The sequence below is a fragment of the Haliotis rubra genome, unplaced genomic scaffold (genome assembly GCF_003918875.1).
Source record: "Haliotis rubra isolate DU_JTF1 unplaced genomic scaffold, ASM391887v1 Scf541, whole genome shotgun sequence".
NCBI lineage: Eukaryota > Metazoa > Mollusca > Gastropoda > Lepetellida > Haliotidae > Haliotis > Haliotis rubra.
The window spans coordinates 188,185-216,054 of NW_025767237.1; the positions used below are offsets into that span (position 1 = coordinate 188,185).

The 27,870-nt window shown below is 40.9% G+C and overlaps 1 protein-coding gene and 1 pseudogene across 1 annotated transcript; one reads left to right on the forward strand and one right to left on the reverse strand.

Annotated features, from left to right (window-relative positions):
* Nucleotides 1-177: 177 nt before the first annotated feature.
* Nucleotides 178-27,513, reverse strand: LOC124253471 (ankyrin and armadillo repeat-containing protein-like). The gene is given in 22 exon segments (XM_046687256.1): nt 178-1,273; nt 1,808-2,232; nt 2,521-2,679; nt 3,081-3,310; nt 5,361-5,522; nt 6,690-6,843; nt 7,652-7,735; nt 7,737-7,803; nt 8,720-8,813; nt 9,147-9,560; nt 10,260-10,364; nt 11,824-12,032; nt 12,572-12,786; nt 17,981-18,180; nt 19,345-19,564; nt 19,696-19,879; nt 20,712-20,883; nt 24,044-24,112; nt 24,115-24,147; nt 24,564-24,998; nt 25,654-26,309; nt 27,380-27,513. Coding segments are annotated over 21 exon segments (4,524 nt in total). The 5' UTR covers nt 26,267-26,309; nt 27,380-27,513; the 3' UTR covers nt 178-993.
* Nucleotides 20,601-20,737, forward strand: LOC124253499 (annotated as a pseudogene).
* Nucleotides 27,514-27,870: the final 357 nt, after the last annotated feature.

Here is a 27,870-nt window from a genome sequence, read left to right on the forward strand (position 1 = left end):
AGAGTCGGTCAATTGGGCACACAGTAGACTGACAGACCATCATGTCTTCTGAAAAATATCTTCTTTCTGCTGTTACAATGTTTTATAATCACAGTTGCTTGTCTGTCAGTATGTCCCGACACAATGAATGTCACGCCCTCCACCATGACACCATCCACAATGAATGTCACGCCCTCCACCATGACACCATCCACAATGAATGTCACGCCCTCCACCATGACGCCATCCACAATGAATGTCACGCCCTCCACCATGACGCCATCCACAATGAATGTCACGCCCTCCACCATGACACCATCCACAATGAATGTCATGCCCTCCACCATGATGCCATCCACAATGAATGTCACGCCCTCCACCATGACACCATCCACAATGATTGTCACGCCCTCCACCATGACACCATCGCTGTACCCTGCTGCATCTCCCAGCTGGCTGATTGTGGGGAGGAACAATCCATACTCCAGTCTACAAGTTCATCATGTTTGTAACTGTTGCTAGTCACATGACACAAGACATGGCCTATCCAGCTCGGGACGCTGTAATCCACCTCCACACCTGTCCCGAGTCAGTAGTCAGCTCGTAATGTAGGCAGGTGCGCTTTGTTTACCTATTGAGATGTCACCATGGTGAACAGTACTGGGGGTCCATATGGCAAGATTACTTCAACATACGTCTCACAGGACACGATATGTTCCTCAGAATGTCCTCAGTATCACAGAACAAAGTGGCAAACCAGTACTGACAGTATTAGCCTACAGTCATCTTTCAACTCAATAGGCAGAGTCACATCTGCCCCGGGAAGATAGCTTACGACGCTCTAGACTGGCCATCATTATCACACTAGTATACATCACGTGGAACTTACTTACAATATCTTCAGGTTGTGTCTTGATGGTATCACTCTTTGAGTACAACGAGTAAAGCTAGTTGACAGGAGAGTAGGGTATAGTTCCGATACTTTGAAGTTGCATTTCAAAGACTGAGTAGATTCTAGTTCTTTTTCCATGACTTAAGTTGTGTTTTGAAACTACCACTGTTCTCGGTGATTCGAGTAGAGCTGGTTGATGGACGTGTTGAGAGTGTTGATTTGCGTCCAGATTCGTCTGCAGGTTTAGCAGCACCGCTGGTCACAGACTTCCTCTGATGTACATACGGAGGAGCTGACTTGATGCGGTTGTAGCCACCTTGTGAGTTGAGCCGCCCGCCAGACTGAGTGGTCCGTGGCCGCGAGGACGCTCGGGAATGGAGGCCCATGCTGGATATCTCCAGGCTGCACAAACAGACATATTGATCATTACTTGGTACCGCTGTGCTTCGTATCATTACATTGATATGGGCTCTGTAGAGCGTAGGAACTTTATTATGGAAAAACATGAACTAAAATAAATGTCACCATACTGATACCTGATGCTTATACCCTACAATTTGTAGACAGTGTTACAGAATGTTGTTTGTAGACTAATGTTGTTTGTAGACAGCTTTACAGAGAGTCGTGATAGACAGTGTCACAGATTGACAGTGTCACAGAGTGTTGCCTTGTTGGAAGACAAACGATCATATATATTTGGAATGCCTTGAAGATGCAACTCAGCACATAGAACTGACATACATTAAACAACTAAGCCATCTGTGTATCCTCATTTGATAAGGAAGATTTGATCCTGATGCAATGTCATTTTGGCCAATTTGTGCAAAGCCTGTGTATCCAGGCAGAGTAATTGTAACAATAGTACTAAAGCTGCAGATTGTTCTACAAATGCTCCAAAGGGTGATATACATTCTTACACCTCTCCAACAAACTCACCATTGACTGGGAAGCCCAACAATCTTGGCCCGTCTGAAGTCGTCTACAAATTCCTGGCTAATGCGAGGATCATTGCCAATATTAGCCATGAGCTGTTTGTACAAGATCCCTTCTCGCCGACACTTGGACAGGAGGTCCCGGGCAGCCGTCTTGTTGTACGTCAAGTACCCTAAGGCCACAGCCACTGCATTGCGGACAAGGTCATTCTTGGACCACAGACGTTCCACAAGGAGTTCTATGGCACCGGTGGTTATCATGGCGTCAGGAATGCCTGCGCGTGTGTGTGCAAGGCTGGACAGCAGACTGGCTGCTATGACAACAGTGTTATCATCCTCTGATGTCAGTTTCTTCACCAACTGAGTTATCCCTCTTGCTGTGAGGAGGACTTGGTCTTGATCGACAATGACACGAGCCAGAACCACGATCTGCATGAAGAAGTGATGCAGTGGAATGACAAAGACAGAGAGATTTTAAAAATTGGTAAAAAATCATGTAAAATAGATACTCCCCTAACAGTAGTGATCTCTGGAGTCAACCATGAGGTACTGACAACATATTCTGCCGACAAGGCCCCAAGAAGAGACAATAATTAGGTCTTGAAGAACTATGGAATATCCATACAGATACTGAGATTGTTTAACAAGTAGTGTAATCTAAGTATCTTTGGGAAGAATAATGAAGAATAACAAGAACAGAATGGTTGTCATGGTTACCTGGAATGCTGCTGAACACTGGTAATACTCATCCTCTGACTTGATGAAAGGTTCGAACACAGAGAACTTGATGCCTCCTGCCTCCCGGATGGCAAACTGCTGCGGCGTGTTGTTGAAGGCAAATGTTGTGAGAGCCATGCCTGCCTTGAGGCGAATCTCCTAAAACATGGACCAAACTGAATTAGCTCCCCTTCTCTAGCCTAGGATTCGGTCAAAGTTTTACAAGATGCAAAATAGTTTGTCCTATACATAAACAAACCGTAGACACCTATAAAACGTAGCTGACATTTCTATTATGGTGAAAAAAACCACTCTGAATGTCAATAACTGACTTTCTTCAAATCCCCATCTGTACGAGGCTTGAGAGTAAACTAACAAAAGTGAAATTCTTACAAACCAAGAGAAGTCCATATGGTGCCAAGTCAGTACCTTGGACAATGAATAAATAATTAACAACCAAACCAAATCTGTACAAAATGAGATGAACATCCCTTTAAAATACACTTTTCTGACTGCAATTAGAGCATACAAGAAACTATGATATTCATCGACTGACTCACCTCTGAGCTGGACTTCAGCAAATCAAGGAGGATGTCAAACTTGAAGCCTTGCTCATCTTGTAGCTTCTCCTGGTTGTCATGGTTACTGAGCACCACACAAGCCAGTGAGTGGGCAACCTCCACCTGGATCTCTTCAGTGGGAGGAGACAGCAAGATCTGGACCAAGATGGGGATCCCTCCTTCCTCTGCGATTTTTCGCTGTGTCAGCTTATTATTGCGATTGGCCACACCTGGGAGACATAACAGTCAGCTCAATCTATGTCAACAATGTTCAGTTAAAAGGAGACAATATATACATGGGTGAAAGTTTTGTTTCCTAAACTTACTCCTTATCTAATGCCATAAATAATCTAGCTGAACCTCTAACTCTGAAATGTCTTCTGCTGCTAACAGTTATAAAGTCATCTGCATTAAGTCATACATAAAATCAACATTAGCTGTAACACAAGATCCACCAAATTCTTACTGGATTTAAAATATTTATACTCTTTCAAACTAACATGATGATGAATTTGCATCAACTCATTTATAACATTTAGAGTTTCATTATGCTGAACATGCACGACATGCTGACTGACAGGAGTAGAGTGCATAAAGTTAGAGCGGCAGGCACAAAAACCTATTCCATATCGTCAACACAGTGCATCTGAAGGTCTGCAGCAAGCTACCCTAACTGGCTTGAGACCAACACTGCGCAGAGCTCACATTCCTGCACAAATTAGTGAGTTTCTATGGTAACTGTAAGTATATGGAAAAATACCATAGTCAGCAATATTCCAGCTATAGTGATATAGCGATATAACACATATAGAACATGCTCTGTTTACCACAAACTTCCTGATAAGGAGAACAACCATACAATTGTGCACTACTCGGTCACCTACACCTGCCTCAACAGCCTTGACAATGGTACTAAATGGAACTCTGCAAAAATAGAGAGAGTGGTCTCCCCTGAGGGTCAAACCAGCATTTGCCAAGAAATGTCTCCCCTACATTTGTTTAATGCTTAAGCGCTAAAAGAATATAGGTGTGCAGTAACCTACTATTTATGGTAAGGAAATACTACGAAGAATATGATATGGTGATTTCCAAGTTGCAACTTGGACAAACTTGAACAGTACTGACATTCATTTCAGTAAAGTGTGCTGTATGTGCAAGACAGAATACTGTACTGTGACTCATTCCAGGCTAAACCAATTGATGTACGATGCATGAGTTATTCACTAAAACTTGAATAATAGACAAGGGTCATGCCTTTGAGGATAAACAAAAATCAGCTATATTTAGGGCTAATTATTTACACTTGTCATAGCATGACAAAAATTAACCTCTACCCCAAATTTCCGGAGAATCCACTGAAAAAAATTATCACACATGGTGTTTATTGAAGATGCCTTCCTTGCATGAAATCAGTTTACATGATAATAGTCCTCACACCATGGAACTGAGAGCGAGTGAGTGAGTCAGGATGGTGTACGCAGCAACAATCCAGGGGGGGACAGTGACTGGGACTCCAGCAAGCCAGCTGGACACATCCATCTCAATATGTGAGAAATAGAATATTAACAAATATGATCTGAGTTCTTGAGTATCACACAGAATTGTCTAAAGATCTACATGTTTTTGTTCATGGAAGAGACAAAGCAATTTACTTAACACAGTGTCATGGCTCAAGAAAAACTTCAATTAGTGGCTAATATTTTCACATTTTACTCAGATACTGAATCATACAAAAGAGATGTTTTGAGTGTCAGGTATCAGAATAATTTCACAAGTCAACCTTCCACCTTTTAAAGTAGATTACACCTTATTCTCATCAGAAAACTACAGGTGGACACCCGAGATGGAGAAAGTTAGGGTGAGCAGGTCAGCTCAACTGTATGTGTTTGCCAGGATCAGTTTAGCCCTGTTACTCAATGCCCAGAGTATCCTACAATCAAACCATGATGTAGGGTAATCTCAAGACTGTGATGACACCACAGCTCTCGGACCCTAAGCTAAGGAACATTTTCTCTGGAAAGTCAATTGTTAGTTCAATTTCCTATTCCTACAGCTGCCAAATACACAATCTGTATTAAGATGATGATCATAATATATACCAGTGTCTCGGTACTATCATCAAGATGTACAAACCAGCTCTCCAAGAATGTCTGGGACATTACATTTAAAATGTCTAAATGTCAGTCAGATGAGTGAACTGATTTTTAACAACTTTTAGGATCAATATCTGCCCAAGCCTACACCATCTTTCAAATAAATAAACAAACATGGTATTCTCACCGACACAGAGTGTTCCCAGCACCTTGATCACCATGAGCAGCACCCGGTCAGACGTCTTGTTGGAGCGCAGCAGACGGACAAGTTGCTGGAATGCATCAGCTTTAGCCAGGGCATTCTGATTCTCCATACTCTCTCTCCCCAAGGCAATAGATGTCATACATCCTGTGGGCAATAGATTGTTACACTGCAACGCTGACCAACAGGGAACACTATGTCATACAACCTTTGGGGGAATTTATCATAGATCAGTGACAGTTGACTATCTGCACCTACCAACATAGAGCAGTGATAGTTGACTATCTGCACCTACCGACATAGAGTAGTGATAGTTGACTATCTGCACCTACCAACATAGAGCAGTGATAGTTGACTATCTGCACCTACCAACATAGAGCAGTGATAGTTGACTATCTGCACCTACCAACATAGAGCAGTGATAGTTGACTATCTGCACCTACCAACATAGAGCAGTGATAGTTGACTATCTGCACCTACCAACATAGAGTAGTGATAGTTGACTATCTGCACCTACCAACATAGAGCAGTGATAGTTGACTATCTGCACCTACCAACATAGAGCAGTGATAGTTGACTATCTGCACCTACCAACATAGAGCAGTGATAGTTGACTATCTGTACCTACCGACATAGAGCAGTGATAGTTGACTATCTGCACCTACCAACATAGAGCAGTGATAGTTGACTATCTGCACCTACCAACATAGAGCAGTGATAGTTGACTATCTGTACCTACCAACATAGAGCAGTGATAGTTGACTATCTGCACCTACCAACATAGAGCAGTGATAGTTGACTATCTGCACCTACCAACATAGAGCAGTGATAGTTGACTATCTGGACCAGACAATCCACCAAACATAGAGCATGTGATAGTTGACTATCCGTTGTAGCCCTACGACCAAGATAGAGCAGTGATAGTTGACTATCTGTACCTACCGACCTATAGAGCAGTGATAGTTGACTATCTGCACCTACCAACATAGAGCAGTGATAGTTGACTATCTGCACCTACCAACATAGAGCAGTGATAGTTGACTATCTGCACCTACCAACATAGAGCAGTGATAGTTGACTATCTGTACCTACCGACATAGAGCAGTGATAGTTGACTATCTGTACCTACCGACATAGAGCAGTGATAGTTGACTATCTGCACCTACCAACATAGAGCAGTGATAGTTGACTATCTGCACCTACCAACATAGAGCAGTGATAGTTGACTATCTGTACCTACCGACATAGAGCAGTGATAGTTGACTATCTGCACCTACCAACATAGAGCAGTGATAGTTGACTATCTGTACCTACCGACATAGAGTAGTTTCTCCGTGGGCTCCAGGAGCATCTGGATGATGTGTGGTATGCCGATCCGCTGTGCAATGTTCTTCTGTTGAGTCTTGGTATGTCCGGCCAACGCCCACAAGGCACAGGCTCCCTGCTCTCGAACTTCTATGTTGATATTCTGTAACATACAGTATGACAATATGTGATCACAGACTAAAATGATTAGAATTGGTTCACTGTAAAGACACTAGCATCAGCAAGTTTGGATGATTAAAAACCTGTCTCATCACTATGAATAGTGAGCTGTATATAATGTTAAGATGTCCAGGTCTTCCAAGGTAAGTATTTATTATGGAAGATGGCTATGTATGTATAATGTTAAGATGTCCAGATTTCTTCCAAGGTAAGTATTTATTATGGAAGATGGCTATCTATGTATAATGTTAAGATGTCCAGATTTCTTCCAAGGTAAGTATTTATTAAGGGAGATGGCTATGTATGTATAATGTTAAGATGTCCAGATTTCTTCCAAGGTAAGTATTTATTATGGAAGATGGCTATGTATGTATAATGTTAAGATGACCAGATTTCTTCCAAGGTAAGTATTTATTATGGAAGATGGCTATCTATGTATAATGTTAAGATGTCCAGATTTCTTCCAAGGTAAGTATTTATTATGGAAGATGGCTATGTATGTATAATGTTAAGATGACCAGATTTCTTCCAAGGTAAGTATTTATTATGGAAGATGGCTATCTATGTATAATGTTAAGATGTCCAGATTTCTTCCAAGGTAAGTATTTATTATGGAAGATGGCAATGAGCATCAATATTGTTTAATTCACTGTAGAAGTTGTTTATTTGTGTTTTCTTGGTCAACACTGCAATATCTCAACTCGACTATTGCCTACCAAACCAAACTCACTCACTCATATCATACTAGGAATATCAGAAAAGCATCAGAAAAGAAGATATTAGCTGCTCACCTTCAGCAACCGGAGCAGTGCCTTAGGAGCATCTAGTGCTAGGAACTCGGCCTGACTCTCGGAGTTATTGTCGGCCAGAGCCTCCTAGCGCACTCGCAGCCTTCACCTGGACTGTCACGTTCCGGTTCAGCTTGATCAGTTCCACCAGCGGCCTGCACAAACAGTCATCTCATACTGAATCCATCACTGCTGTCTCAGGTAAGACTTCTTTGTTCCATGGTACAATATATTTATCATTATTTGGAGATACCCACTGTACATACCTACATCTTTCTGCATCTGCTACACTATACTAGTACTTAAACCCTCGCAAGAACTGTGACATATTTCTATCACAATTGTCAATTGTAACAAACTTCATATATGGCCAACAATCTGTCAGTCATGTTGCCATTGATGAGATTGGGCTTTATTCCCGTGCACATGTCACTGAATAAACCAATAGTGACAACACGTAATCAAGATGTTCCTGGTATACTAGGCCACCATGTTCCCTCTCACTTTGTGGCAGTCCGTGTCATGTGATAGCAGAAACATCAGAACTAGAGGAGGGCAGGTTCGGGTGGTATATTCAGCATGGCCAGAATACTTCAGAGCACCCAGGTCAGCTGAGCATCAAGCTTCAACTAATTATTACTTCAAAGCAAATTTTGTTGAAGTAATAAGAACAGTAAAGTACAGATTAGCTGTTTATCAGTCATGTTGTATTGCTATCTGGTCATGGTTGCAACTTCAAACACAGCCAACTTTGACACAATTACACCAGATCCTTCTTGTCCTTGCTGGTAATGGTCAGCTGATATCATGCATGTTTGTTGTTTTAACTGTGCCTCACTCAGCAATTGTACAGCTGTATTCCAGGCCATTCAGGGACATCATCTGGGTACAATGACAGGCAAGGAACCCAGTCACCTAGTCTCCACAACCATCTTGTTGCAGGTTACAGCAAGGATACATTGTGGGGGACCTATTGTAACCTGGAAACTCTAATGGTAGGTATTCTGACAATATACTCTGACATGGAGGACCAATAGACTAAACAGCTCATAACATCAACAACAGACTTACTTAGCTGCTCTTTCGGCCATGATGGCATCCTGGTTCTCCTGATGACCCGTTGTCATGGCAGCAATGGCTGCAGCAGTAGCTGCTTGTAGAGTCTCTACAAGACAAAGACAAAGTGAACCATGTTAACCTTCTCCAGTGAGGGTCATACTGAGCCAGATTGTACAGACTGTTTCCTGACATTGTACATGTACATTCAAGAAGTGATTGGGTGGAGAATTACATCATAGTTGTTTCACACATATTGGGCATCAGACCCAGATTATCGGCGAGATGTGTCCATGCTTTATACACTATGCTACCTTTCCCCTTTAACCATGTTGTAACAGGTCATACTGACACAAAACTCACCCACCTGAGCAACTGTTTAACAGTGAGCATGGATGAACTGTAATGTTAGAACAAAGCCCAGGTATGCCCAGCTCCTCACCTGAGTCAACAGACAGGAACTCAATGAGAGGCTCGATGCCCCCACACTCTGCCACAGCTGTCTGGTTGGGCGGGTTCCGAACACACAACACCCGGATTGCGTTCACAGCATTCACCAGCACATCTTCCAACTCCGAGTCCAAGAGATTCACCAGAGGGGGAATTCCATCATTCTCTGCAATGACTTCCTGGTTGCCTTGGACACATGCCAGGTCAGAGAGAATTATGGCAGCTCGTGATTGGATATCGTCCACTGGGGAACTGAGAAGCTGAATGAGGATTGGTCCAGCATTTGAAGTGGTGAGAGCCAGCCTGATGTCATCTTGTTCGGAGATGTTACACAGCACTGATGCAGCGACCGACTGAACCTCCTCGTTATTCAGGTTCAACAAGTTCACTAGGGCCAGAACGCCTCCTACAGACAGGATTTCATAGTCATGTTGCAGTGAAAAGACAGATAGAATTATAATAAGGCCAGACCAATTATATTTCTTGTTTTACAGATTTTTTGTCCTCAGAAAACCTAAAGGCAGGAGGGAAAAAAATAAAAAATAAAATCACCATTCAAAGTAATATTCCTTCTGAATATTAAAAGTATTTTACTTTTGGCAATTTATGAATATATGTATATGGGGCAAAAAACAATCAAAACATTTTTTCTTGTAAGTTTACATTTTTGGTCAATATAAACATTAGGAGTTTATTTTTTGAGCAGGGTAAATTAACTTCTATTTTTTGTTCTTATTCTTGAAAAAATACGACCGGCGGATCCGTAAAACAAGAAATAAAATTTGTCTGGCCTAAGGGAGAAACTTAAATGTCGGTTGATTCAGGCCATCTACATAAGAAAACAACAAACCAATCACGTCATTTCATGCTTTCAAAAACGAATCTGTTAATTGCCAGTGTTATTTTAATCCCTTTAAAACTTCTTGCGAGCCGTGAAACATGGTTAGGTTAAAGCAAACATCAGATAAAAACACCTCAGAAATTATTAATAGAACCTGAATTGAAGATACAAGCCAGCAAGAATTATTGTGCAGCACCATTGCCTGCTTTAGGGCATATATATAGCATTTCAGATCCTAGATAAATGGTACCCGTCTAAACTGACCTGCATTCAAGATGGCCTTCCAGTGATCCTCCTTGGATGTAGACAGAACCTCCAGACACTTCACAGCACTGTCCTTCTTCATCAAGGACTCCGAGTTCAACATGGCTGACACATAGGAAAAAGATTATGAAGGGAATGAACATAAGATATGAATCGTACATGTGACATGGCTGATATATTGGATTAGTTGGAATATATTTGTAATAATGAATGATGAATGCCTGGCAATTATCTCACAGTAATTCTAGTAGACATTGTTGTAAATATATTTGCAGTAATTGTGAGCAACAGCAAAAGATTGAAGCAATAGTAATCAAAGCAATAGTAAAATATGAAGTGCTAAGATTTGAACTATAACTAGGGTTATCTCCCCCTGTTGGGTACATGACAATGGCAAGCTCAGTCATTTCAAAAATTTCTGGATGGTGCAGTTTCTCAAAGCCTGGCTGTATCTTTATAAGAGGGATGAAGCCTTTCCCTGCTGACTTTTGTGCAATATTATGACATGCCCCAGTTTTCATACCTATTTGGCTCAAACCCTGCTTCCAACACTATTGTGGATTCAAGAATGTAGATTAATAGGCCATATATCATTCTAGGTCCATATAAATGTTACAGTCCAGTTTCTTCTGCTACTTCACTCTTGGTCAGCCTCTGCGTGTCACCTCGTAACCCAAGTAGATGGGTGTGTGACTGATTCAAGTTGACGACATGACCTCTGTTGGCCACCTACCCACAAGGATAAGTAGATGGGTGTGTGACTGATTCAAGTTGACGACATGACCTCTGTTGGCCACCTACCCACAAGGATAAGTAGATGGGTGTGTGACTGATTGACGACATGACCTCTGTTGGCCACCTACCCACAAGGATAAGTAGATGGGTGTGTGACTGATTGACGACATGACCTCTGTTGGCCACCTACCCACAAGGATAAGTAGATGGATGTGTGACTGATTGACAAGGATAAGTAGACATGACTGATTCTGTTGGCCACTCTACCTACCCACAAGGATAAGTAGATGGGTGTGTGACTGATTGACGACATGACCTCTGTTGGCCACCTACCCACAAGGATAAGTAGATGGGTGTGTGACTGATTGACGACATGACCTCTGTTGGACACCTACCCACAAGGATAAGTAGATGGGTGTGTGACTGATTGACGACATGACCTCTGTTGGACACCTACCCACAAGGATAAGTAGATGGATGTGTGACTGATTGACGACATGACCTCTGTTGGACACCTACCCACAAGGATAAGTAGATGGGTGTGTGACTGATTGACGACATGACCTCTGTTGGCCACCTACCAACAAGGATAAGTAGATGGGTGTGTGACTGATTGACGACATGACCTCTGTTGGACACCTACCAACAAGGATAAGTAGATGGGTGTGTGACTGATTGACGACATGACCTCTGTTGGACACCTACCAACAAGGATAAGTAGATGGGTGTGTGACTGATTGACGACATGACCTCTGTTGGACACCTACCAACAAGGATAAGTAGATGGGTGTGTGACTGATTGACGACATGACCTCTGTTGGCCACCTACCCACAAGGATCTCCCACACAGGGACGTCAGGGTGGCTCCACTCGATCAGGTACTCCAGGATGTTGGTGTGGAACCGCAGTGCTGCCAGGTTCACCATGCCATTGTTGTCCCCGTCCGTCTTGGTAATGTCAGAGCCGAGCAGGATGAGACACTGCACTGCTGACAGGGCGCCAGAACTTGCCGCCAGCAGAAGAGGGGATGACCGCATCCTGGAACCAATGTCAACTGACTTGTGACATTGCTTATTCTACCCTTATAACCAAAACCTTTAATCCCTGCTAATTGCCAAAATGCAATCTATTAATCCAGATTAACCCATAATATTGTGTTAGATCAAACCCTTATATTGGGTTATCACCTCATTAGGCCAGACCAATTTTATTTCTTGTTTTACGGATCCGCTGGTCGTATTTTTTTCAAGAATAAGAAAAACATACAAATGAATTTTCCCCACTCCAAAAATAAAATCCTCATGTTTTTATTGGCAAAGAATGTAAACTTACCCCCCAAAAATTGTTGATTATTTTTTGCCCCATATACACTTCATAACTTGCCAAAAATAAAATACTTTTAGTATGCAAAAGGAATATTTTTTTCCCTCCTGACAAAAATCCGTAAAACAGGAAATAAAATTGGTCTGGCCTTAAGCTATTTTGCAAAATCACAAACGAACATTGTATAACACGTCATATCACCACCAGGTCTAAGGGCCTGATTGCCATCAAAGTTTTAACACGGATCAACTTACTCATTCTTGGTGGTCAGTTCGAGGAGCCCAGTGTTTTTGCGTATCATCAGTTTGATGATGGATTCATGGTCAAAGAAGGCAGCATGATGAATGGGGGCCCAGCCATCTTGGTCAGTCGCCAGGATATTGGCATAGTTGGACAGAAGACATGATACAGCGTCAAGGGCCCCACACCGGGCAGCCACATGCAGAGCTGTCGGACCTGTGTAAAGATGCTAGCTACATACAACAGTTCATATACACATCAGAAAAAGCTTACATCACTGATTGTGATCACCTGAAATGTGGTTTAACTCTGTTTTTCAAAACGTAGTTCTAATTAACTAGCTAACATCAACAGGATTAAACATTAATTCCAAATTTTATTACCCATATCAATGTTTATGTTAATTCATATAGTTTTAGTATTTCCTGTGTTTCTGCAAACACTTCTGGATTGCCTGAATGGATTACTGGTTAAACATGAGCACACAAAGTGGGTTAATGTAGATGATATGATTTTGTGGTTAGTGACTCGAGTTAAAACATGGTGAAAGGACATCCAGGTTTGGCTGCACTGTAGAACAATCTACAGACATATTGCACTAAAACATGAAAATGAAAAATCTTTGATGCAGATGGAATGAACACCTTCGTCTTGTCTGTTACATATTGTAACAGATATGCATAGATTTCCATGGCAACAGAAGGAAGGGGAGATAACTGACATGTTGTACTACCAGCATATTCAGTATTCTGTGATACCTACTAATATTACTAACATTAGGTCCATAGAATTTTTACTTCTCATGTCAACATTGTTCCTCATTAAATATGAACATAACGTCAGTGTCCTATTACTATTTTTAATGTTACATAAAGTCATTCTATTTACAATCAGTAAGACAAAATCAAATTGAAATGAATGTGTTATATACTAATGCAGTGCAGTGTTGTGCATGTGTGCATTGCAGTCCCTCGTCACAAGGCGCAGGTGCCCTTCATTCCCCAGTGCAAGACATTATCGGAGAGTGCCCCCTTCCATGCAGTGATTGTGCTGTCCTCAGATCCTTGTTACAGGTACACATGCTATCACAGTATCACAATGTTTAGGTAAGTGTTTCAAAACAGTTATTGAAATATAAACTTGAAATAACATATATATTGTATTACATTAAGTGAAACAGTTACATAATTGTTAGCTGAAAAAATATTAAACATAGAAATGTGGAACCAAATGGAAGATATCACAATTCCTATTATCATTTTCAACAGTGAACAAAATACCTCTATTATTACAAAATGGCGTTGTTGAAAACATAATTAATCTCTCAATCAAAATTGTGAGAATAAAGTTTTCCACCCAGTTTCTTGTTGTTCCCACTTAAACCATTTTCTTTGTAAATTTTGTACAGCCATTTGACAAAATAAAAGGAATATTGGTTTAAAGTTTTATAATATGTTCCTGTCCCCCTTGGTTCCACATACTCAAAATCAACATATATGTGTCTTACCTCGTCGCTGTGTATATGAAACTATATTGAAACACAGGTGTCAGTCACCCTCAATATTGCAATACATGTATTTATAACAAACATTACCAATGTCTGCAAGGCCTCATCCTATATATTCTTTAAATCATTCCAGTAAAATACATTTTACCTGTGAAATATACTGCAGCTGGGTTGTTCATGGTGGCCTTGTGAATTACCTGAGGCTCCGTCCTCCCCAATATTTGAAGTATATTGAAATATTCTCCCAAGTCTCTAGACTCTTCACATGATATATAGGCTATCCTATCTGACAGGTATACTGCGCTGTAAGGGCTCATAACTGTGTATTGTGAGGCACATTGTAAAACATGTAAAACATCTAGGTGAGCAAACGGGAGATGTAAGATGTTGAGCTCAAAAGTACCCAATATCTGTCACTGTTGGTGGACTTAAGTCTCCTTTAAACTGTCAAATGTCTTTTCATACAGAACTGAATAAGTGTACGTTTAGTGACCTTTATTGGGCAAATATAAGTTTAATGTTTAGGGAATGAGCTGAGAAGTGGTAAACATTCCATGAGTATTATGTTGGATTACTGTGTGTACCGGACTAGAGTAGACTCTCAGCTGTCATAAATACATCGCAATGGGAGTTATGGCTCCTTCTGAGAACTCTTCACACATCAAAACACTGTGAAATAGGCCACCATGATCTTATTCCTTGAAGATGAAATACAATACATAAAAGGCCAGTTTCCCAATATATCTGGTATAGAGTAGTTCCCAGGAATATGTCATGGTAAGGACCAGTCAGTTTCCACATATATCTGATACTAGTATACTGTAGTATATCAGGCCAACTTAGGATCCTGGCCCATTCAAGGGATGTAACTCCATACAACTTATGAATTATAGCAATGTATGAAATAAGGCCGTCCGACCGCCCGAGACGGGCTAGATTTCCGACGGACGGTCTAAATTTACAGCTAGCAAGTCTGATGATCTGGTAAAAATATTAGATCTTTCATATAAATTCACAATATCTTGGTGTCTGGTCTGGTTAAATCCATATTGGGCTGGTAACCCGCCCTGATGGCTGGCTGGGTTTGGGGCTTATTTCATACACTGATTATAGCACCTAAAACCTGGCCCACGTCCTGCTACTGTCTGATGTAAGCAGCCACTTGATGAGTGTTTAGCATTAATAAGCTTGGAACCAGTCATTTACCTGTAAGTTTATCTGGCTCTCACAGTTAGTTGACCTGTATCAGTGTTGCTATACAGACTATCACATGTGTTTAAACATCTGTACTGCATACAGCTGTTAAAAAGGTTAACATCGCTAACTCGTTCGGTTTTTAAATGACATTTAGCGGTCTTAAATCAACGATAAAGGACCGCAAAATTGAAAACAGAGTAGCTTTATCTTCTAATTTGTCATTGCAAATCTTGAAAGACCCAGTAAACTCCCACCCCCATGCCTAAGGTATTTATAATAGGATTGTTTTCTAACAACAAACTTTTGAAGTACTCCCATATAAAGCTTGGTAGTTGCAAGTCACATTCACACAACCTGATACCGTCAACCATTAAAATCAGATCTCCTGGCCTGCTACCACAAAACAAAATGACATCACACTACTGGTCGTATCAGAACAACCTTTCATCCAACTAGTCAGTGAATTGCTTACCAGTCCAGGAATGTGACAGTCAGATACTGCATACAATCATGCAACCTCGAAATGTTGACACAAGAAATTCTGACTGATTATTATAGGCTGTACAAGTTAAGCATCAAAGTCTACGTCTCGCTTCAGTGGGATAAACATTTGACATGGAACAGACATTCCACAGCCTGGAAATACAAACACGGCCATATATTAGTCATTCCAGAATTATTTATTTTTTTTCCCATCAGTTTTCAAATTTAGAAAAAATATTTTTAAAGCCTAATGTTTAATGGAACTCATATAACTCATGGAAGCTGCTTTCTGACTGACTGAAGTCACCTTCCTGTTAGTCATCTCAATGGATGGTCAAAGTTTGAATAGGTCACACAATTTTATATATACATCTAGTTAGTACTTCTTACCCATTATTGTTTATCTGGAAAATCATGTGAAACATCAGGTGTTGTTTGATAACTTTAGAGTTGTATACATACTGTGTTAGCAAATATCATTTGCCTAATAACAATACCAGCAGATACGATGATGCCATAGGACTGTAACTGAACTGTTGAACATTGGCAAGTACATTGAATTCTAAAAAAAATACAGAAAAAAAGGAAGAAATTGTCTTAAGAAGATGGAAGATCTGAAAATCAGAAACTGTTTAATAAAAGACAATCTGTGAGAAACGTCCCCAATTCCACCATACAACACAACAGCAACAGCAGCACAACGACATCGAAAGCTGTGACACCGACATGCGGTGAAGCCAGGGAGTGAGGTCAAGGTCATTCTGTTCATCTACGGTGGGGAAGGGCAAGGTGAAATATGGTGGTTCATCCTCACCAGTCTGGGGAATATTACACATGCCATACTTACATCCCTCAAATCTACACTGGCAAACTATACCATGCCCTATGACCCTCTCTTCAAGGGGTCTGTGATGTCTGCTTCTATTCCGTCACTCCTAGCTACAAGAAGCCTAGAACACTATCGTTACATACTTGTCATAGTGAAGTATGTGGTTGCCAACTGGATCATAGCGTATATATACATGCAGAAAGATGCAATATAATGTGATTAAACCATTAAGAGCTACCTGAGTTTTGTCCTACATTAATAAGTCATTACGACAGGAGGTTGCATCAATATTGACCTATATATGTAAATATGTACTCTAGTCTTCAAAGGCTTTACATGAAATACAGAAAAATTAAATCATGTTAATGTCATTCCCCTGGCAAAAATTATCCTATGACTGAGAAGAATTTTCTTCAGGAGAGGAAGAGATGGTGGGGAAGGGGAACGGATGGAGGGTAGAAAGGAATTTGGGGGTTAGGGCAGTGAAGAAATGGCATGGGGAAGGGGAATGGGAGAAGAAAGGGGGAGATGGAGGGAAGAGATGGCGGGGAGGGAGATGGAGGGGAAAGAGATGGGGGGAGGGCAGTGAAGAAATGGATGGGGGACAGGAAGGGATGGAGATGGAGGAGGGGAGAGAGGGAATGGATGGAGGACAGGAAGGGATGGGGGTGGAAGGAGAGGGAAGAAGGTGGTAGGGGAAGGGATGGTAGGGGGAGGGAAAGGGATGGTAGGGGACGAAGAGATGGCATGAAGACAGGCATGAGGTGAAATAAACATGCCGTTTATATTTGCACATGTTTTCACCAATGTTACTGTAAACTAACGGTCCATGGATAATGAAGCGGTAATCAGTTCATGATTGTTGATAATATGTGAAATTGGTGCCACTGCAGATGGAGCAAAAAACGTACTCTCACAAACATGGTAAGCGGAAGTTGTACACACATGGAATGGGGTAAAATAGCAAGCCAGTTTGTTGATATGTGATCGTCCACCTACAATAAGCGAAACAAAATATACTATCCATTTTCTGTCAACTACAATTCATTTCTAGGCGTGAGTAGACACAATGTGATTGTGAATTCTCTGAATAATGCTGACCGAAGTTGTAATTATCAGTAACTACCAGTTTGCCGCGATTAGGACCCCATTCTAGGGGGTCGGCTCATGTACGTAACATGCCATTTTGACACTGATTTTAAGGGTCAAGTTAGGGGGTCAGCTTATCTACAGTAATATACGGTACAAATACAGAAAGGGGAGGGATGGAGATGGGAGAATTGACGGCAAGAGAAGGGGCAGAGATGGTGGGAGAGGAGAAGGAATGTGGTGAGAGTTAAAGGCGGTTTGGGAAGGAAAGGTGGATGGGTAGGAGGCTTAGTAGATGGGAGGGGAAAAAGGGGATTGTAGATTGGGGTGGATGAGGATGGAAGGGAGAGGCAGGGGGAGTAGGGGCGGGCCGAGGTAGAGACAGCAACATTTGGGTGTATCCACACGGTGATAATTACACATGTTTAGCAGCAGTGATTGTGGATAGTTGCGGTGATCAGCGTTGACCCCTTGCTGACTAACAGCATCACCATGGTTACCTTCACTTTCGGTCTCTCCTGGTTGGCATGGCAACAAACACAATGGGATATAGCATATAGATTCCATGTACACACATTGCTGTGTCGGACACACCCATCCAAACTGATGGCACAGTACAACAGTCATATCTGGATGAATCAAGCTCTGTTCATTTCATCCAAAATTTGCTTATGTATATTAAGAGATCTCAAATGAATTAATTCAAAAATAATTGCAAAAATGTGAAGAAAACTTGTAATTAAATCCCCAGCTACAACATTTGAGGGCAGAATCCCGCTTCTATATTTTGGCACCACACGTTCATGTATTACATCATTTATACACATGAAAAATTGTTAAGCACCACAACTTCTTTACTGGTATATATCCTGCATTACCATGTAGATTTTGGAAACATTTACACATGACACTAAATATATTTCATGAAGATGCCCCCAATATAAGGTGAACTACTGGTGAACTACTGGTCCTGGAGCCCTGTGTGTTCTGGACTGTTCACATCTTATGTTGCAATAAAGAAAGGAGTAAACTGAACAGATGTTCTGAGACAATCCAATCAATGTGAGTACAGTGAACCCCTGTTTATCCAGCAACATTTTCATGAACATCATCCAGAATTACCAGTCTGGACTTTGAAGCATGTCTCTCTGTTAACAAGTCATCACGACATCAGTAATCAACCAAATAGTAAATGTCCAGTTAAACAGTGTCCATATTCACAAGGTTGTCACTTAAACCAGGATTAATCTGGGACAATGACTGGTTACAGTCTAAATAAACTCATAAACATTATATTCAAATTCAAATTTGGCAATGATACAGAAGAATGTCTCATTAAATGTTGATGAATAATTGCATTCAGCATATATATTCAGCATGTATACAGTGTATGAAATAAGGCCCGTCAGACCGCCCGAGACGGGCTAGATTTCTGCCAGACAGTCTAATTTTACAGCTAGCCAGCCCGATAGACGGTTGAAAAAAAAATATTCAGATAACATGTCCACTGGCACTGCCTATTTAGGATTTAAGAAGGACTGGTTAAATCTCTTCTGGGCTGGTAAGTTTATGAAGTTACCAGCCCAGATGTCTGGCTGGGTTTTTGGCTTATTTCATACACTGATGTATACTATAATTCTGATTAACAGTCATACTTGTGTGCATAGACACAAGGCACTCACCTGTAGACAGGATGTTGTTCCGGCGGACATTGACGTCCATGGACTGAAGGAGGAGGATGGCAATGACCTGGGGTCGGTTGTTCAGCGCAGCGTGATGGAGGAGAGACAAACCATGCTCGTCCTGCTTCCCCAGGCGGGATGCTGGCATCTTGCGACACAGTGTCATGAACATGGCGACAAGGCCACGCTGGGCGGCTGTCTTCAGTCCCGACACTGGTGACTAGAGGGACATGTAGTGAGTGAGTGGGTGAAGTCGTGGAGCAATGACATACTTTCACACTAACGATTAAACCCCATCTTTAAAACAAAGATATATATATAAAGCATATGAGGTACTGTGGGCAGACATACCTTATACTTAATGGCCTTCTTGTAGCCAAAGTACTTCTTGAACTGTTCATGGAGGTTGATGTCATTGATGGGAAGTTTCTTCGGTTTCAGTCCACTAATGGCTTCCGAGTAGGAGCGAACCCACAGGGGCTTGTGTGGGTTCTGTCCATAGTACGTCTCCAGCTCGATCGCCACCACGTGGTATCTAAGCAACCATCATTGATCATAATGTAAGATGTTGTAACTACCCAACACATCCATGTTTCATCCACAGTCGGGTTAGCACTACAATAAATGATATTTAAGTTATACAATGGTGTGTTACTATCAGGTCAAATAGATGTCCAGTGTGTGACATCAGGAGGTTCCTCTGGACCTGGAGGTATGTCTGCTCCTGTAGGCTTGGACACCTTAAACCTTGACTAACATGTGTTAAACACCATGTGTAACAGTGTAGGAATGTAATGTTTCACTAGTCTGTCAGTGATACTTGGTACAAACACACCACATGCCGACAGGTCATGTACCATGGATGCAGCAAATATTCATTTTTACTTGATTTGTCAAAAAATGTAAAATTTCAAACAAGTTTGGGAAAGCATAAGGTAAATTGATATTGCTTTCTCATAACTGTCCTGTTTGCCAGAGTTCATCTGATGAATGGACAAGAGGTAGCCCTGAAATGATCTTACAAAGAATATAGAAGTTGAGATCCATAAACAGGTTCTTATAAAATTCTAAGAGATTATATAAAAGACTTGATATTATGATTATTTCCTGATACATGACTCACAATACAACATGTATCTCAATATCTTATATGTGCCATGATTAAGTAAAACCAAGTTAACACCTGCATGGAAACATAGTGCAAACTGAAGTCAGTATTATTAGAAAATCAAATCAAAGCACAAATCTGTGCAATCGTAGTCATACTTCTAGGGATCATTTCTATAGAACACATCACCATGACTTCAGGTAAAACTGGCAGTCTACCAAACCATGAGGACAAGAAACTGTACAATACAACAACTTACCTGTTACCATTGATCTCAGCCATGGTGGTGGCAGTGTGCTCTGGGTACACATGGTCTGGCTCCAGGAGTTTGGTGAGATGCGTCAAGGCCTCTGACCTGGCAGCATCATAGCACATGGAGAACTCCCTCCCAGCTTCCTCCATCGGGGAGGTCTCAAGGTCAAACAGAATACCTGAAACCAACACCAGTCTCTGGTGGTAAACTCATACATCACCTCTGTTTTTTTGTGTTTCACGCAGACACACCATGGTGTAAGAAACACTCCTGATAGTGACATCACACCAACCCACTCACTCATGTTTGTGTTTTGCTTAACGACACATTTGTTAAACGTCAGCAGTATCAAACCTTCAGGACAGGCTTTGTAAATAATCTAGCCTGGACCATACAATTCAGTGATCTAGTCTGGACCATAAAAGTCAATGATCAAGTCAGGACCATACAATTCAGTGATCAAGTCTGGACCATACAATTCAGTCATCAAGTCTGGACCATACAATTCAGTCATCAAGTCTGGACCATACAATTCAGTCATCAAGTCTGGACCATACAATTCAGTCACCAAGTCTGGACCATACAATTCAGTGATTAAGTCTGGACCATACAATCCAATGATCAAGTCTGGACCATACAATTCAGTGATCAAGTCTGGACCATACAATCCAATGATCAAGTCTGGCCCATTCACTTCAGTGATCAAGTCTGGACCATACAATTCAGTGATTAAGTCTGGCCCATACAATCCAATGATCAAATCTGGACCATACAATACAGTGATCCAGTCTGGACCATACAATTCAGTGATCAAGTCAGGACCATACAATCCAGTGATCAAGTCTGGACCATACAATCCAATGATCAAGTGTATACCATACAATCCAATGATCAAGTCTGGACCATACAATCCAATGATCCAGTCTGGACCATACAATCCAATAATCCAGTCCGGACAATACCATCCAGTGATCAAGTCTGGGCCATACATTTCAGTGATCAAGTCTGGATACATTCATCAAGTCTTCATTTTTGCAGAATTTCTGTCAATTTACAATTTACAATATTAAAAACACAATAAAAAACTTCACCTGTCAAGTATTACATCTCCATGATATTGTGATAAATATGCTGGACCCATTCACTGCCATAGCTAGTGGGAAGTCAATCACTTCATAGAAGAAGAACTCTATATGGGATTACTTAGTATAAACATTGTGTCATTGTGTCATTCAAATCAAAATAAATCTACGATGCCGGGTTGTAGTGAGCTGGAATAATGCTGATGTGAGGTAAAGCCCAACTCAACTCAACTGTAGTGAGTGAGTGAGTTTAGTTTTACACCAGTCTCAGCAATATTCCAGCTATATGGTGGCAGTCTGTAAATAATCGAGTCTTCACCAGACAATCCAGTGATCAACATAATGAGCATCTTTCCACACAATTGGGATACGATGACATGTGTCAACCAAGTCAGCAAGCCTGACCACCCTATCCTGTTAGTCACCTCTTACGACAAGCATGGGTTACTGAAGATCAGACCCGTGAAGATCCGGGGGTAGAATAGGTCTTCAGCAACCCATGCTTGTCCTAAGCAAGAGGCTTAACTAAGCGACAATGCTTGTCGTGAAAGAGGCGACTACTGGGATGAGTGATCAGGAGCTGGAATACTTGGTTGACTCATCTCTGAGATCAATTTGTACAAGATGAGACAGATTAGGACCTTGACATACAGGCATACAAACTGAGAATATCTGTAGATATCCAAAACTTCTAACCAGGTGATATTTATCAGATTACCAAAGAAATGACTGTTTGAATCATTACATTTATTACTATTTTAGACAAGCTGCAAGCTGACATTGCAGGGCTCGATTTAGTGCTTTGTTACTTGCACAAGTGCAACCCAGTATTACAAAGTGCAACCTATAGTTTGGCATGAAATGCATGTGGACCCGGTTTTTTGTAAATATCTCTTCATCCAATGACCCAATCGATCTCAAACTGTGCAAGTGGATGTTTTGTCAGACAACCTAATCACATTGTAAATCACCGATCGTATGCATTTGTATTAAAGAATCTGTCTATGTAACTGTCAACAACATAAACAGCAGAACGCAGAAGGCTTGCAGAGGGAGGGAGCCAATGACCTGTAACAGCGGCAGTGTTGGGTCATAAAGGTCAACGTTCGTCAATGTAGGTCAGCTATGCTGATGACCCTGATGTCAAAAGAATCTAACTTTGTATGCCTGCCTTTTTGTACAAGGTTTTGTTTATTGGTTGTTGGTTTATTTTTCACAATTCTTAGCACTATGTTCTCTTTCATGCCAGGAGCAAAAGTTATACATTTCATGTAATCCGACACCTTATAAATTGGTTTGCTACGTTTGCTCTCTTTTTAAAAAAAATTAAACACATTGCTAATTAAACTTTTAGCATCATCTGAATAAGCTTTCATGATGACAGCTAGAAGAAGTCAATGTGAATGATCCAAATGGTCTATCACTGTGCAGTGCACAGGTAACTATCATGAACTGCACGTGCATTTACCTTTATGACCCAACACTACCGCTGTTACAGGTTATTGGCTCCCTCCCTCTGCAAGCCTTCTGCGTTCTGCTGTTTATTTTGTTGACAGTTACATAGACAGATTCTTTAATACAAATGCATAAAATCGGTGATTTACAATGTGATTAGGTTGTCTGACAAAACATCCTCTTGCACAGTTTGAGATCGATCGGGTCATTGGATGAAGAGATATTTACAAAAAAACCGGGTCCACATGCATTTCATGCCAAACTATAGTCATGAGTCTAACTTGCACAAGGTGCAAGTCAATTTTTGAGAAATAAATCAACGATCAATCTAACATTATAAGCATAAATATGTCAGCTCATTTTTCTTCTAAACTTTGAATAGCTATGGCACCGAAACATTGCTATTCCATAGACACGACTTGGCTATGACAGCTTTTGTAAACAGATATCAGCTGTGTCTCCGTGTTGCTATGGTTTCATGGGTACTACATCACAGAAATATTTGTATGTGCACCGAAACTTCTGACGTTTTAAACACACTACGTTGCAACTGGAATTTGGCTGGTGCAACTACGTTTTTTATCTTAGGTTGCACCTGGTGCAAGTATGTTAACATCTCTTAAGTCGAGCCCTGCACTAGAATCACCATTCAGCCTTAGTGGTTCTAGGTGAGTGGGTGAGTGAATGGGTAAGTGCATGGCTTTTGTGTTTAACGCCACTTGTACCATTATTACTGTTATATCACATAAAAAGGGAATGTAGGTCCATGTATATTCAAAACGTTTATCTCTCAACACTCACCTCCATGAAGATGAAAATAATGGTTTCCAAATGAGAAGTTTTTGCATTTGAAATCTTGACCAAGGATCAGGGAGGTAAGTCTCTCTCCGTGCGGCACTCATCCCCTGTAACATTTAGGGTTTAGGAGAACTCATTTTGATCAGAAGTCAACACTATGATATCTACTGCTGCAGTTCATGAAATAGTTCTCTCATACAACCATAGTTAATCAGCCATGACACATCTTAGTCTGGGAAACGTAGGTAAATATGGGTTTTCGATTACAAGTAGAGACATCATCTCTGGCAATGTATTGTTGAAACATGTCTGTGACATCTAGAACAAGGAATGATGACACTGTCACATCTCAAACAATCAAAACAATGAAGACAATCAAACAATTGATACAAAGCTGACAATCAGGAAGAAGCAAGATTTACAATATTCAGTGAGAACTACTGAACAGAAATAGTACCAATATTCTTGTCCATATTATTTTCTCCGTGAACAAAACCATTGGTCCTACTCTACTGCAACTCACCTGCCATGGAAGGCAGCAACCTGTTGATGTTGGGTATCCGCATCCTCTTCTTCAGGCCAATCAGGAATGGAGTCATGAAACTAATAAACTTTAGGAGTTCAATTTGTCGTTTAATCTCAAGTTTGTTTGGCAATGCAGTTTTGATCATTTCTTCATGAAGCTGAAGTCGTGTTTTAATCCTCTCGTAGCCCGTGTGATCAATGCGATCATCTAACAGTTTAACAATACTCGACACTGCCCAGTCAGCATCCACGATGAACATGTCCTTGTGGTGGGAGACTGCATTCTGGGAAAATGTCATTCTCATAGTGAGCTCGTCAACATGACTCATGAAGAAGCGTCCCTCCTGAATCATGTCTGTGTCGCCAGGTTGTTCTACAGGAAGGTTGTCGTAGGCTGTGGAATAGTCCGGATCTTTCGTAATGTCCATCAAACCTGGAAGAGGTACCTATTTCATTATTGGATTCAACGGTGCTGGAGGACACTCTGAACATAACATCAATAATCGGGATTAGACATAATTAAAACGTAAGAAACAAACATTCGTATATTTTCATTAAGCCCTGGCATCTGTAGCAATGCCTGTCATCTAACAATCAAGGGGAGACAACTCAGACTGTTAAAGTGCAAACTATGCTGCAAATCGTATTTGTTTTCATGGTTGTAAGGGACCCACAATGGATGGCAAGCAAGACATGTTCACCATAAGTTGTTCAAACAAGTTGTTTTACCAACTCTTCCACCTACCAATGCAGGAACTGTTTGTTTTAGTTTTTCGGCTAGTATGGCACTGACATTAGTATCAATTTGAATTCTAGTAGGTTGGGTTTTCAAGGCAATTGCAATGTTTCTGATACTACTGTCCCATCACCCACGGATTTGATAATGGAGTGAAAAAAAACTTCTCAGAGGTGGTTTTCCACTTTTCTTTGTTATGTTCCACAGATTTCATAAAACAAACCTGCTTCAGAAATATTTATAATTATAAACACATACCACAATGAGACTGACTTACCACCCCTCATGAAGTATGTCGTGAGAGGTCCTTACCCATGTGAAGGCTGGCAAGTCGTAAGTGAGGGATACTTACCAGCACTAGTAAACTCTGTCAGAAGTGGCTTCTTTGTTTCAGGGTTCCCATTAGGATCAATATCCAAATTAGATCGCCATCGCTCAGAAAACTTTATCCGTTTATCTTTGGGTATGTAAGCACCATGCCATAGCGCTTTCAACATGTAGTCCACACTGACCAGCACCTGCCCCACCTTAGTGTCCAGATAGGCTGGAGGAAGCTGGCAAGATGTACTTTTGTCGTAGTTTGCCTCCAAAGCTATGAGCGGAGTCTGGTGCATAACAAATATCCCATAGGTCAGTTCTTTTACAATCTGGTGCAGCTCCCGGTAGTCAAGAGGCTGATTCTCAGCAACGTCTGCATCTTCTGGGAAGAGAATCACACTGTGATTTGAACCTGTAGGGTTGATACTTGTGATGAGTCCAACGGGAGGGTCTGTTGGCAGCCGGAAGTCCTCATTGGACAACATCCAGTGTGTGGACGAGTGAGCCAACAGTTCCTGGCAGTCATAGCGGTCAAATTTCTCAAAATAGTTTGAAGCTTGACTCGCACTTTGTTGTGCAAGGATATCCTCCTCAGAGGGACCCTGATCGTTCTTGGGATTAGACATTGCACTTTTACTCATTGACATATTAGATGCCAAAAGCAGTCTTCAGTCCAAAAAGAACAAATTCCTGCAACAGCAAATGCAGATATTAGCATGATATAAGTAGATATAACAAACGATGGAATGGAACCTTTAAGCAATATTTGTAAAGTTTCTGATTTTTCTTTTTCTCTATTTTTTGGTATTTCTACTTTTAAAACTAATCAAAATACACATCTTTGGTTAACAAATAATTACTTGCTTTCTTCTGGTCCATATTAAAAGTATTTAGCTTTTAGTAAGATTATTTCTATAAATTGTATTATTGTTATGAAATACACACTGCCATTTTAGAAAGTGGTCAAATGTAACATAAGTATGTTATATTTGGGATTACACTTTTGTAGTAAGTACAGATTCTAGTACTTTTTTGGGTTGAGTCCCATCCAGGATTCGAACCCACATCCTCAGAGTCAGGCACCTAATTGCCAGCACACAAAGTCAGATGCCTAGACCACTAAGCCACCGGTGGCTTAGAGGTCTAGTCGTCTGACGCCTGACTAGGCGTCTGACTTTGTGTGCTGGCGATTAGGTGCCTGACTCTGAGGATGTGGGTTCGAATCCCGGATGGGACTCAACCCAAAAAATACTAGAATTTGTACATTACTAAGAAAGTGTAATCCCAAATAATAAATATAACATATGTTGTATTATTTTTATAAGTACTATTTTATATCAGATTTACCCAAACAAGCTCAATTGCATTTTATTCATTTGTGGAAATCGTGAGCTTTTTCCAGATATATATGTTCAAATTGGAACACCCTCACAAGCGTGTACACTAGCGTGAAACAAACATGACTGACACATATCAGGCACATTGCATGTGTTGCTCTCAACATTCAGTGTGTACAGTCTCCTGGTCACAAAAGGTATTGGTCACTGTAACAGCACTGGCAGCCAAGAAAGACATATCTCTACTCTCAGTCTGAGCATTTTCCAAATAATGGTATGGAGTGTGGCATCAACATGATGATACAGCCTCACTGCCACAGTCAATTACGAATTCCCTTGAGAAAAAACCTAGGTTGCCAATGAAAACAAACCCATTGTAACTACGATATTGCTGTAATGCCGCTAAGTCTTGTATTCACATACCTGAAATCTCGAACGGTTGTCTAGATACAACTCTTGCTTAATTCCACTCATCTTTGAGACACAGAGATGTGACGTTAATGACAATAGTTCGCACAGAGAGTAGCGTCTTCCGTATCCAACCGCAACTATGAAGCGACGCCATATTGGCAAAGCGGACAAGTGCTTGCCGCGGTTTCGAATTCCAATTGTACTTTAACAACTAAAAGATATACTTTGCGGTTCAGAAATACCCTTTTGAAGATTGATGGGTTGTGTTTCTTCTTTATACAGTCGATTAGCATCATCTTGACAAACTCTATTCTTAATACGAAAATAATGAATCATCGGCTCTGAATCAAACTGACTACAATGTTAGAATGCGCACGCGTTAATATCACCTCTGTAGACAGGATTCCAGTCACTGACTTTCTAAGAAGTCATTTCCTCTTAAGATTTTGAATCACTAGACAACCTTGTTATGTTCATTTCGTTTTTTCCTTTCATTTCCATAC